Raw genomic sequence first — 14774 nt, 5'->3', positions numbered from 1 at the left:
CCCCCCCCCCCCCCCCCCCAAAAAAAAGGGGGAAAAAAAGCCTTAAATAAGCTTTCACCTGAACCTGACATTTCACAAGAAGAAAACATCTGAAACATTGTTCCTTTAAAAGAATCCCCTCCCCCTCCATAGTTGAAAAACAAAAGGGTTTTAAAGGTTTTCCAAATGTCCCATGTTTTAGGTGTGAAATTGATAGTGAATCAGTTCATGTGAATGCTCTTTGTGAAAATATTTATATAGAAGATGCTGGCCTTTCCATGCTAGGCAGTTACAATTGCTTCAACAGATCACTGCACAGAAGTGAGCTCCTGCCTAATGAAAACTGGCCTACTTGGAGCCCCTCCGATGCCCTTTTGTTAAATGTAAAGTTCATAATATTAATCAGGCAACTGTTTAAAACAGGGATCAAGTGAACATTTTCTGAAATTATATTTGAGTTGCGACAAAAAGTTAGCTTTATTTTACTGACTGCATTAAAAATGTCTGCTCTCTGTCTCCCACTCTGCCATCTAAATAACAAAGCCTGTTCAATAAGCAGTTCTGTGGCAAATGTACACTGCGTGCAGCACTATCTGAAGAAATCCATGTCCAGGGAAAAAACTAAGGATTCAGCCAAATCTGATTTCTATGTCCCTAAAATATTGCTAGTGAGAAGAGGCTGTATGCTGAGACATTCTGGTGGGGGCAGGAAAGCTTCCTAAATAGGTCTCACTAGAAGCTGGGGTATTCCTGCTGTCCTGCTTTGTAGGGGACAGTGGCTGGCTGGTCTGTCATCAGTGAATCCAGCAGCTCACCCTGCTAACTGCTTGAAGCAAACCCTCCTCCATCCCATTATGAGAGAAGCTGTGATCAGCAGGATGCAAAGGATGTTCATCTGTCTGCACGGGCAACTCAGATTCTGTACCCCCAACCTTTTAACAAAACAATATTTTTCCTACTATATATGTATCAATATGGGAAGTCCTGAGGGGGATCTTAATATTTCCCATTATTGTCCTTCCAGTCCAGGCCTTCTTGGACTGGGAGGGGAAGGGAACACAAAGGGTTTAAGCTGCTCCAGAAGCACAAAGATTTATGTCTTTATAGTAAGACCTAGGGTAAAGCAGCAGCAGGACAGGACAGACACTCTTAGATGCTGATGCCTTCCACATCTACAGAACTTTGTTTTGCTCAGGATCTATTCCTTCCTCTTGATTGCTTAGACCTATCACTCCATTCCTCACAGTCTCTCTGATGCAGCTTCACTCTTCCTTCTTTGTGCTTCCCTCCATTTTTTCTTTCCCCAAACTCACTTTCTTCTGCATGGAATATTGCACATCCCTGCCTTTTCTCATACATTATATATTTGATGCAAACATATCTAAACCAATATAATTTTTACAATCTCTGTTTGACCAGGCTGCTTTTATGTAGTAAATATTTTCATCCATTTTTGTCTCTATGTAGTAGATTTTTTTTCATCCAGTTTTGTCTGTCCCATACTTAGTGTATAATCTCTGTGTGTCAAGGACTGTCTTTGAATATTTGTTCCAGTACCTCATACAATGGGCCCCCAGACCTGCCTGGGCCTGCAAATACCCTGGAATACAAATAACCATAAACTTCCCTTAAATTTTCCACCCCAGGAGTGTATTATCTGCATATCTACAGAAAAATCTAACCATTTTAGGCAACATACAATAATCAATCTGCAATCAGATTATATTTATAAATTATCTACATGCATTTTCTAATATTCTCAAATAGTTTTCTTTTTTATAAACCATATAAAAGTGCCCTCTTATTGACAGCAAATTCTGCAGGGATTCATTGAAGCTTTAAACAATATCAAAAGCCCAAATATTTTAGAATAACCATTTTCAACAAAAACTAACAATTTTTAAAGCAAGCAAAAATATATATTAGGGGATATAATACTAATCCCTCCCCAAAAGATCACAGTATCCAAGGGGACTTAGGATATTAATTAGCAAGTTGTTGCAAACCTATTAAAAAAAATCTCATAATTACTCTAAAAAAAAGTTGCAATTTCAAAGCTACACTGCAGAATAGTATACTGGATTAATTATGCCAGACTGCAGCAATAACCTTGAATTAAAGCTGCAACCTTCTATTTTTAAGAAACAATTGCCTTTCTGGTTGATGAAACCTGTCGTCCCATCAGGTAACAGACGTGACCAGGAAAGAGAGAAGCGATAATGAGTCAATCCAAGCTGTTTGATACATTTCAAATCTTCCTCCCACAGAGTGTAGCTGCCACAAGCTACATCACCAGTCTGGTTCTTGAAAACTCGATCTCCTCCCTGATGGGTGAATGTGTCCCAAACATTAGGGCCCTTTCCATCTGCATTCCAGTCTCCTGATTAAAAACAAAACTGAATTGTTACACTTTCGACATCATGAGACATATGTTGAATGTAAATATTTATCACAAAGACGCAAGAATCTCATGCCTTACAATCAAGCAGGTCTTACTTTTCATGTCTCACTTAAATTGAGCAGCATTTTTTCCAGGATTGAGATTATTTGCATTAGGTCTGTATTTATTCACAATTGTCTTATTGCTCACTATTTAAAAAAATGCTTCAGAAAGCCCTTGTTGAGATTCTGACACAGTGTATTCTTGTAGCCAAAAATCAGATGCTTGTGAATCTTTTGAGTTATAGGTTTTTACAAAAAGTATTTTCTAATGCACCTTTCACCCATAGATATAAAAGATCAGTCCATATCAAATAAAACCTTTAGAAAATGATAAACGCATCCAACAAATAGTCACTTGAAGCTTTCTGGATGTCCTTTGAAAGTCCTGACAGTATGTTAAAAAGAAAGGAATGCCATTATGAGCCATGGCCCTAGGCATATACAAGATGAATTAATAACACAGCTCTGTGAAACTTCTGCCTTTCCCTTAACCGAACATTCACAGTAAAAAATGGCAATGACTCTAGCAAATTAAAATTTATACCAAACTTTCAACAACCTTTGTACCATTTCCTGCATCCCAGGCATTCTGGGACATTTCTTATTGGCTTTGAAATTGAGGTAGAGGTCACCTTTAAAAATTTCATATTTAGCTATATTTTGAGATGTGCTCTACCACATGGTATAAACTGAGGAAAGGCAGTTTCCTCATGATGACCACTCCACAGGGTTTGCAATACCATGGAGTAAAATACAGAAATAGTTTCATTTTTTACATATGAAAAGTCCTGTAACCCTCTGCCAGTAGTATAAAAGAATGCTTTGATCATCAAACTCAAAGGAAGACAGTTTCATTTATAAGCAGGATTTTTCAAGGCTCCACTTAATGTTTGGTTCCTGGGTTACTGACTAAAAACTAAAATGACATTGTGTGTTAAAAGCATGTATAAATTAAATATCAGTTGGGTTGTAAGATTAATAACTATATAATAGCTACATATCAATCCTCAATAAAAGTGTTTTAATAATCAATTAGTATCACAGAAATTAGAGATGGAAAAGACCTATTAGGAGGTCATCCAGTCCATCCCCTGCCAATGCAAGATTGCTCCCTTAAGTATATTCAGTACTTAATACACATTTGTCTTATTAAATCTAAGTTTAATGCAAGGTTAAGCATATTGAGGACACTTAATTTAAAGCATTACTAAAATCTGTAATATCACTTCTGTAACCTAGTTTCTCAAAGACCATTGTCACATTTCATGTTCTTTACAGAATTTTATCACTGCACACGAACACCAATACATCTACATTTGGTTGTTCAGTAAATTGAACTCTTATACAGGACAACCTTCAGAGTAGGTCAATTTTTAGATCCAACAAATCTGGATATCTCTTCAAGTACAAGTTCTCTGACAATTCAGTGACTCAATGCTGCAGTATTTTCCTCAGATACAGTATTGAAAGCCTTCTGACTTCAGTTTAAAGTATACGTTCAAATTATTCTTATACCAAAGGGAAGTTTAATTATTTTGTAGTTGGTACAAATACAGACACATTTAACAACAGAAGTTTGTCTGGCTGAAACATCCAAATGCTAAGGGATCATATTCTGGGCCATAGTGTGGCCCCTTTGCATTTATAAGATGGTTCAGAGAGACCATAATCTGTTGTACTGGGTAGCTAAGGACATCTCTGGAACATGGGAAATCTCAGCTGACACTCCGCACCATCTTTTCTGTGCCTACCTCACTACAGCAAAGGGTGGAGTGCCAAGGCACAAAAGTATGCCAGAAGCATTCGAGTGGTCATCAGCCAGGATGGTACCCCAAGAAGACTGTTAGAAACCAACATAATTTGGAGCATTCTTAGCTATATTCCACATGTAGTACATTTCAGACTGTAGTGTAGAAATACCTGTGCTAACTTCTGAAACAAGCCATCTTAGATACTAAAACTGGTCTAGCCACAGAAGATGAGAATTGCAGGAAAGCTAGTTTATTCTGCTGAGCAGCAGTTAGCTCCTCCAGAGCTCCATATTGCTGCATCTAGACAGCACCAAATACCTGAGCTTAATTAATTTAAAACTACTCTGGGCACCTCTAAGTCCAGGACTGATGCTGGAAGAGAAGTTCCATCCTTTCTCTCTCTCTCTCTCTCCCTCTCTGCCCCCCATTTCCCTCCTCCACATCTCACACTCCCCTAAACCTATCACTTAGGCAGAACAGATGGTTTAGAGCAGGGGCCAGCAACCTGGGTGGTTTCAGTGGGATATCAGCTATAAGGGGCTTCCCACAACTGTGCCTGCACTTCTGCTTCTCCTTAGCCCCCCAACTCCTTGGCTGCAGTGTGGGTGCAGCTCCCCACCCATGGAGAGCTGCACTGGGACCAGTTATCTGCAAGCTGTGTCTGTGGTGTTGCTGCTTCTCCCTGCTCCCTTCTCTCTTCCCTTCCCAGCTGTGGAACAGGCACAAATGGAAAGTGCCCAGCTTCAGCACAGCTCCCCACTGGCTAGAAGCTGTGCCCATGCTGCGGTCAGAGAGCAGGGGTCTAGAGGAAGTGGCAGCACCACAGGCATAGTTCCCAGCTGTCTGGCCCTGGCATAGGAGCAGGCAAAGCCCCTCATTGGACCACAGCTGGAGGATGGTAAGAAGCAAGTGGCACGAGCACAGTTGGAAGCTGCCCAACCCTGGCACATCACCTTCCTACCTTGCCCCAGCATGGGCACAGGTGCAGGCAAGGGCACAGACAAAGCTATCTATTTCTGTGGGCTGGATTTAGTGTCTCCATGGGTAGATCCAGCCTGCAGGCCTTACGTTGCTGATCCCTGCCTTGGAGGGGTCCTGAGTGCATGCCCTAGTCTGACAGACAAAGGGCAGGGAAGTGAGGGATTGGACATGGTCTAAATTAATTCAAGGACTAAACTGCCCTCAGGCAGCTTCAGGAAGGAGACAAAATAAAGCTGAGGATCTAGTCTTCCATTTCCGATGGGTTAGACATGTTGGCCATATCACCTTATATTGCAATAATGTATCATCAAATCAATAAAATCATTTTTATGTGGATTCCTCAGTCTCTACAATTACTGAAATGAAATGGATTAAAATATTTTTTCAAGACTAAGCGAGAGCAGGAGTAGCAGTGATTGTTGTATTAAGATTTGATATGCTTTTTCCAATGTAGATTGTTTTTTATTTGGGTTGAAATTTTCCAAGCCTGCTTTCTGCCCTAAGATAATTTTTTGTTTGAGTTAATACAACTCAGCCACTTGGGATATGAAAGAAGTAAAGAAATATTTTTACCATTATTAACAATTCTTGCAACTTTTTTTCAATCTCTCTCTCCCCCCACTTTTTTTTTTAAGAGCTCTAGCAGAGTTGAAATTTAGCATAGAAATGGCCCTCAGTAAGGAAAAGTACCTTTGAGTGTTCTGGTGAAAATTGATTTTGATTCGACTGAGTCATGAACCTTTGAAATCTGCACTTTGAGCATGCAGAATACAATTGGTATGATTTTTTAGCACTTTGAAATATATGGAGTGAAGTAGGCTGTGCTGTGCATAAATACATAGCTGACAGTGAAAAATAAAGTAAACTGTCAGCCCTCGCCTCATTCACTGTGCTGCTTACAACATGGGCAAGAGCTACTGCCTTACATTGCCTTGTAAGGCAAAAACTGCACACTGATCCTGAGATTTTCAGGTTTAGGTGATGTCATCCTAAATTCTATGGGAACAGGGTAATTTCAGTGGTATCTGGCCCAGTAATTTTACACTGGAAAATGTTTAAGATTCTTTAAACATAGTAACATATTGCATTACAAGCTATATTAAGAAAATGTCCAAGCTACACATCTAACTATTCAAAAGGTGAAAAATCACAGCTTTGTTGCACTTGAACACAAAAATCATGATTTTTTACATATAGCAATAAAGCAATGTTTGTTCCATAGCTCATTTTAGAATCTGGCCCTGACTATGGATACACATGGAATGGAAAGGTGCCATGTCAGCTCAGGTAAGAGTAACAAACAGTTAATTAAAAGATCTAAAATACAGACATGCCTGTAATGTTTCTAAAGAAGTTAAATTCAGATTTACAAAGGGACCTAAGTACTATTCAGGCACTGAAATCAGTCAAAATTAGGGGGCTAAAAAGAAATGTCTAAGTGCTTATGATAAGTTGGGCCTTGGTGTATAAAATGAGAAAATGTTGTATTATCTATTTCTCATCTACACCTGGATCTGACCCATGGAGCTAGAGGGCTGTACCCACGCATGCCTGCACTGGAGCTAGGCAGTGAGAAACTGTGCTGGAGCAAAGCACATCTTCTATGTATATATGATGAGAAAGGTATGGAGATGTTTATAAGAAGTTTCTGAGAAGACTATTAGGTTGTTAGCCCAGAACTTGGACATCCTGGGTGCAAGTTCCTGCTCTGCCATCAAGTCACTAGGTAAGTCACTCCCTGCCCCACACCCCAAAATATCTCAGTTCCACATCAGTAAAATGGGAACTGGCACTTCCCCAGCTGCTAGGGTTATTGTGAAGATGTGAACATTAAGGAATGAGCTGTGTTCAGGTACTACAGTAATGAGGATCTCTTTCTCCCTCTCTCTTTCTCACACACACATTCACACACTAGATAGAGGAGTGACCATCTATATTTTACACTGTGACTTAATCAACTACTACATGATCCACAAGCCAACAGCAGTCCATTTGGCTTTCTTTTCTGTACCACAACAGTTGTACACATTTGGGGGCCTTTCATGGAGTTTTGGAGGCCTAACACCATTCCCTCTCACAGTCTGACCACAACCGTCACAAAGGGGTTCATGAAAAAGGATCATTGTCTACCAGACCTCTAAACTCTAAATTAAATACTAAAGGCCAAACCCTGAAGAATCCAGTACCAGTAGGCAGGTTTCCCTATCATCAGGGAAGTCCCACCAATGTAGATAAGGATGCCTGTAATCTCAGAAGGACCCTTATGAGACAGTTTCCCATCTTGCTGTCCTTGGTGTCCTTCCATCAGCTCCCATTACTCTGGCTTATTTCCAGGATTTAGAGGCCCTGGAGATGGGCTGCTTAAGTATGCCTCTTCCACCAATACTTGGTTCTGGGGAATGAATTCACCAAATTTCCTTCCCATCCATACCTGTTCTCAGTACATACAGCTTGAACTGGTTAACAGTAAGGTGTTCTGATGTGTCTGAACGGAAAGAAAGAGGCTAAGAACTAGTGGGGACATAGTTTACGTTTTCATTTCCTCTCACCAGAAAGTAAACCCTAAGGAAAGAAGGCTCCATTCCAGTCTTTCCCCATCAGATCCCATCATCTTATCTTCTTCTGGGACTTAGGGATATCCCCCCCCACACACACACTTTTGCTTAGAAAAGGGGGAATTCTCACATGGAGCAGCACACAGCAGCAATGTAACAGGCAGAGTGGAACATGAGATCTCCCCCCTTCACTCATCCTTTTGATGTTGGAGAATTGTTATGACCATCTTCACTTTAGAAGTCCCCCAGCCCTCTGATGGCTGGGAACCTGATACCTCAACTTGATAAGCTGCTGTGACTGCACCCCAAGCAAATCCAGCAGGGAAAGATATATCCCCTGGGTGCCAACTGCTGTGGGTAGGAGAAGAGCAGGCAACAGAAGCTGAAATCATGTGGCTGGAAAATCTGTGCTTCTAGTGGAGCAATGACAGCTCTTCCTAGACAGACTTCCCTTTTGCTTGTCACAGGCAAATTCTGTATCAAAGACAAAAATAAACCTTGAGAAGCTTCACTCTCTGATAAACAAGTCATTGTAGCCTTCCACTTCCACGTTTCAGGATGAGAGCCCATAGTATTGAATTAGCTTGCAATGCACTGAAACAAGAAAGGGCAGCAATTCAGCAAGCTACATGGCCATGGAGCAGCTCCATTCTGTACAAGATATTCAGCTATCCAGCTCAGGTCTCTGCCCCCTCTCACTAATGTGAGCTGTTGCACAGCCTAGACCCATGACTCTCTACCCTATGTAAGTCTCTGAGCAATTAGACAGAGGCTTCTTCCCTCCTGCCTCTTTTTTTTGTCATTCAAACCTGGGATTCCACATTTTTCTGGCATTTATCTTTGCTGCCTGCTCAAAGTACAACCATTGCATGCACAATGCTGAACTAGTCACTCTGCAGCAGATGTACTTATTATTAAATATTCACTGTACCTAAATCAGAGCAAGGAGGAGGAAGATGAGGACCTCTTTAGGAAGGTACTCAAAACTGCTGCCTTCTTGTTCTTTTAAAAACTCAGAGCGGCCCCTTCTTCCTAGACTGAAAACACAAAGCAAAAGGTCCTCGCCTATTGAAATGTACAAATAACTTCAAACACGGTACACTAGATGGCACTATTGCAACTTTATTTTTTTGGCACTACAAGAGCTGCTTTCCCTCTTCCTGGATTAGAATAACACTCTGATTATGCTAAAGTCAGTACTTATATTTATTGGACCATAGGGTAAAAAATCCCTCCTGAGAAATTTGAACTCTAGTCATCATACTCTACTCTTTGTATTTGCTTGTGTTATATGGTTTGTATTTGCTTGTATCCATTGATTTTTAAACCTTTTCCAGGTAGGGTCCCATTAAAAAGCATCATGTACACTAGTAATCTTTTACCTTGTATTATGAAAAAAACGGCATTGCCTGCAAAACGATGTGTGCAGTTATTACACCATGTGTATTCTTTTACCATTTTTTAATGGAACACACAACTTTTATTAAGGGGGAAAAAAACCTTTGTCAAGTTGTAGAACAGCTGAATTAATTCCAAAAGTGCACATTAGAGCCAGATTGTGCAGATGCAATGCAAAATGAATCACTGTTTCACAGCAGGAATTCATTTCCTCAAGTATCTCTCAGAGTTTTGCTTACCCCTTAAAGGTAAAATTCCCTTGAATACAAAGAAACTAAGGAAAAAGGAAGGAGGCAGTTCCTCCATATATATTCCAAAACTATTTACTGGCAGATGGTCTAGTCAAATGTATATTTTCCTTTATAAAATGTTAAAATTCGTCTAGTCAAGTGTACATTCTCCTTTATAAAATGTTAAAATTGGTCAGAAACTGATACATATACAAAAACACTTCCTGTAATATCATCCTTCGTCTACTGTACTAATATAATATTTAAACAATTTGGTTCACAAATCAGGGATAAGTGCTAGATAGCACCCAAGAAAGTGAGCATTAGTCGTCATCAACAATGAAACTCACTATGGCACATATTAAATCATGATTAATGGTTGCACATGAATCAGAATAGCTATGCATAATTTTGCACCACTTGCCATTACACTAGATACCTCAAACAATGTAGATTACACTGCACTCCAGTCTAGGAGAATATACAGTTCAATTTCATACATGATGTAACATGTAAAGAACTGAACAATAGGAGTCAAGGGATGACAAGCAATGGTCACAGAAAGAACAGGCCGTTTTGTAAACATTTAACTATGCAAAATACTTTAGAAAGGAAAACTATTATTGTGGACTTTTGTGCTAGGTGACAGGTGGGTATTAGGAGAAATCTGAACTCAAGCAGGAACAGAACTGTGTGAACCAGTTGAAAGTGAGTATTTCCATGAGTAGTGTGGAAAGAAGCATGGACACAGTTGTGGAAGAAATCAACACGTGGGACAATGAAAATGGCATCGTTAACAGATCAGAGTGGTGCTTTATAACAGACTCCGGACAACAGGCAGGTGAGATAACAGACTAGGTCAAATACATAGGTAAAGACTGAAAGGGGGGCAAAATGAGATTTTGTTATTTTAGCAAAAGGCTGTTTGAGCATCACTCCCACTTTGGTTTATTTCCTCAAGCAAGGAAAACCAGCCTAACCAGAAATCCAATATTCTAGTTCTTTGCCTGGACACTAATACAAATCCAGAAATGAAGTTGATTAGCACTTGACCACAGCGCCACCCAGAATCAGGGTGGCTCCAGACTGGGTTCATTCTTGTTTTATAACCTGAACTGGCATAGCTTTATGCTGGATCTGGAGCCAGACATTCCTAGAACAAGATTGAGTTGCTCCTCATTTCAATGTATTCAGATAGGGATTTTTCTTAGTCTATCAGGAAGGCTTGAAAGTAATTGGTCCTTGAAAGTAATTGTCACCTGCCTCTTCAAGTATGTATCTGACTGGGATGAAGGCAGCAGTTTTGCATTGGTATTTGTCTGTATGACTGTGCTGAACTAGGTATTATAAACAGAACTGTGTTTTACTCAAAATGGGCTTTTTGTTACTGCATCTGTTTGTTTTTTTTTAATTCAAGATTTATTTTTTTAAAAGCATGGTACCCAAAGATAAACAGATACGTCACAATTGGTATCTAGAAATAAGAAGTTTCTTCTCTCTAAGTCTTCAGTCCAGGAACAGAATTTTCCTGGAGTTGCTTATATGTGAAATAATCTAATATGAAAATTCACAGAACCTGAAATCATTGCCTGAAGAGTGGAAATTGTTCCTCAAATTTAGTTTTTATTCCTAGTAAAATAATGGAACAAGTCTTGAGAAAATAAATGTACTAAACAGCTTGAAGACTGCCAAACTACTATGTTTTTCCCCTGTATCAAAACAAAATGAATGCACAGCAATAATGATAAAGTGTTGTATCTGAATTTCAGTAAAGTATATGATATACTATCTCAAAATCCTGCTCAGAAACTTAATTCAGGTTTCAAGATGAACTATCATGTTGACTGAAAAAGAAGTGCAATGAAAAACAATGAAGGGTAATGATAAACAATAACTTTGAGAGGGGGCATTTAGTGAAGTATGCACAGACTGGTATTATTTCTGATTCTATTAAATAGCTTTAATAATGAGGTGGAAGAGGGAGTAAGTGGTACATTAATGAAATCTGCAGATCTATTAAACTAGGAGGAGCTGAGTACACTGAGTATATTATGGAAAAATGACATGAAGGGTCACAGAAAGATTAGAAACATGGGCAGAATACTGCAATGACATTCAGCTCTGAAAGTGTCAAAATCATAGCTAGGTAAAAAAATCAGATAGAGAGAAAGAAAACTGGAAAGAAGTAATGATGGAAAAGTTTTAGGGATAAGAACATAGGGAAAAATCAGATGTGACTTTCTAATTGAATACAGCCACAGAAAGCTCATTGAAATATTGGGCTGATGATGCAGAAACATGTCACAAAACAAAGAACTAATGACTCATCTTTTTAAAGTTCTTGTGCCAGTGCTCTATACTTAGTAAAGCTTTTAGTTCAGGGTATCTTATAAAATGAGTGGGCAGCAAAACATTCAGAGATGAGCAACCAAATATTAGTCAGCTGGAGGAATTTGTTTATGAAGAAAAAAATCGGAAGAACCATGAATGTTTAGTTCAGTGGTGGTCAACCTTTTTGGCAGGCATGCCAGTTTCTCTGCTAATTCTGCTGCTTTGCTTTCTGCTTCCTTCCCTCTGCTCCCTGCCCAATCTCCTGTTCTGCTTCCTGCTCCCTTTCTCCTTCCTAATCTGCTGTGTGCCACAAACAGAGGCTATCTGTGCCATTTGTGGCACTCGTACTGCAGGTTGACCACCCCTGGTTTAGCTGGCAAAATGCTGCCCATCATGAAGCGTGTGACATAAAACTGAGGTGAACAGCTGAGAGAGGATAACTTAAATGGTACCTGTACAGTGAAATGGGATCTTTCAGTATCTCTGGACATCTGATAAGGTCTTTTCAATGCCAGATAGACACACAGTAGTATTCCATATTAGTAGTTAGTGTTATTCCACATTAGGGGCTCCTAAACACATGCAGGGAGGCTGCTCCAACATGATGTAACTACAGCGCATTGGAGCAGACTTGATTAATCGAGTCTGCTGGAGCGTGGTAATTACCGTGCTCCAGCAGACTCCAGTGTCATGTGTACTAGCTTCCCCCACTGAAAAATGGTGGTGGGGGTGCTTTAACTAAAGCTCATTTGATGAGTTTTACTTAAAGTGCTGCGCCTGCCCCTCCCCATTTTTTAGCACAGGGATACTGATACACGTGATGCTCCAGGTGCTTTAATTAGTGTGGAAATCAAAGCCGTGCTAATTAAAACACCCCTGCCTCCCTGAGCACATGTACAAATGCCCTAATAGTCTGCCTTCAAAAGTCATAACAGGTCTCAGACCTGGATTTCTAAATGTATGGTCCAGAGCTGTAATGTCTAGATTAACTTCTTATTTTATTGGAGTTGGTCTTTAGTCCTGTGTGGGTGTTACATTTCTACCAAGAGAATCCCCGATCTCCCAGCAGGAACTACAAACATACGAACTTTCATTCAGTTTCTCCTGGGGAAAACATGACCCCTCTGGGAGAATGACTTTGCAGGTCAACACCTGGAAGATCTCCTTTGCAAGAAAAATTCTCTCACAAGAATGAACACTTACACACTCACACCCTGCTCCTCCTCCCCCCATTTCCCTCCCTGTATGGTCTGGTAGGGGAAGGGAGCAACAGAGCAATTCAATGCTCCCCACTCTTTTCGCAGACCAGGGAACAGAGGCTCCTCCCCGCCATTTCTCTGGAGGAGAAAGATTCCTTGAATGGGGCCTGTAGGAAGACAGAAAGCTAGTGGGAGGGTGGCCTATGCCCGTGATAGTTTTTCTGCACTTTGCATTTAATTTTCTTTGGCTAAAATGGATAAACAGTGGGAAAAGGTTGTGTTTCATTCCCTTTAAGATAAGTCCATATAGAAGATAACAGCCTTATACTGCTGCTGGGTAGTCTTTTGTTGAAATGGTAGAGGACAGTACTACTGAGGATCTAAAGATTTGAGCCCTACTGCTGACCATTGAGGGGAACTGGTATGGCTCCACATGATTGGATTTCTCTTTTTAGAGTTTACCTTTTTTAAATAGCTTTATTCTACATATTTTTTCTGTTAACAAATATTAAGTTTGTAAAATCGAGCACTTGAAAATTAGGGAATGAGTTTAAAGGCTGCCCGGGCAACTTTAATCTTCCCCCATTTTCCTGTATGCAGGCCCTATGATACAGTCTTTACTTACACAATTGTATACTATTTTTTCAACTGGTGTCCCTGTGAAGAAAGGTGATCAAGGGACAATTCTAAAGGATTCCAATATTCGTGTTCTTGCACCCTTGGGCTGTGCCTTTAAAAGAGAGTTTGGCAATTACTACCCAAAAACACCGTGGTAGCTACTATTAATAGGCCCAGGTACCACCACAAATTGTGATGGATTAAAAACCAAACAAACCAAAAACAGTCTAACTACAAACTTGGCTTTTTGGTCTATTATGTGTTGCTTATAAATGTTTTTAGCATTTTATCAGAAGTGGAAAAATGTATATGATTTCATCTGTACAATGAAACCATTTAGTTTTCTCTGAACTAAAACAGGAGGAAACATCCGAAGAGCTGAAATTGAATGAGATACTGTATTCATTTGTGTGACTTTTTTGTTAAGTAGACAACCTCTGTGATGATAAAAAGGTCAGTTCAACACCATTATACATACTGTATCCTTTAATCTTTTTTTTCATTTATGTGTCAAGAAAGAGACAGCCATGCTAAAGAGTTGTTGTATTGAATTTTTTCCCCCTTTGATTCTGTTAGTTTGGCTTCAGGGTCAGGTATGTGTTTTGTGATATTTTCAGAATAACATCATTCCCAAACATCGCTGCACATCTGTTATAGTGCTTGGAACAACAAAAATATATATAACATAAGTTATTTGAGAAATAACCTGCATTTTCTGAATTCCAAATAGGTATTTAGATTACTTTGTCAAATTAAAGTACTGCTGTGCTACTTATCTCACTTTCCAGGTGCTTGCAATAGTGTACACTAATATTTTGCAGGATAAAAATGAAGAGTACAATAAACAGCGTTTCTTGCAAAAGAAAAAAAAAATTACAGCATAATGGCAAAACACAAATCTTTTCAAAACTAATATCAACTACTCTTTCTATGTACTGCTGCTTAATAGTAGGTAGCTCCATACTGATGATATAGGAAAGTATATTTTATGTAAATGTGCTAAATAAACATACTGATATAATGGGACTGCGTAAACCTGACTGGTGAAAGCAGCTTTTCAAGCACATTCTGTAAAGTCATAGTTGATGTCATTACTCATATCACTAGTAAAAAAATTAAATCTAAAAAAAGAAAGCAAGGGAAAGTGTCACTGTATGTTATAAAAGCTAGTCTCATTATTTATAGATATTATTAAAATCAAATGTGGTGACTTTGTAAACACTAATAAATGTCACAAAACATTCACATCATTGCATATAGTCAGATTGCTCCCAGTACAGTATCTAGATG

At 39.4% G+C, this 14774-nt stretch overlaps 1 protein-coding gene across 1 annotated transcript in view; it reads right to left on the bottom strand.

The window, feature by feature from the left end:
* Positions 1-14774, bottom strand: part of LOC109303625 (cytosolic beta-glucosidase-like) — a 154714-nt gene that overhangs the window by 52226 nt on the left and 87714 nt on the right. Inside the window, 2 exon segments of the mRNA XM_019525824.1 lie at positions 2126-2359; positions 7977-8059. Of these exon segments, the coding sequence (XP_019381369.1) occupies positions 2126-2359; positions 7977-8059 (317 nt within the window).

Source organism: Gavialis gangeticus, unplaced genomic scaffold, assembly GCF_001723915.1.
Source record: "Gavialis gangeticus isolate Ggan-Ray unplaced genomic scaffold, GavGan_comp1, whole genome shotgun sequence".
Lineage (NCBI taxonomy): Eukaryota > Metazoa > Chordata > Crocodylia > Gavialidae > Gavialis > Gavialis gangeticus.
This window is presented reverse-complemented; position numbering and strand designations above follow the sequence as displayed.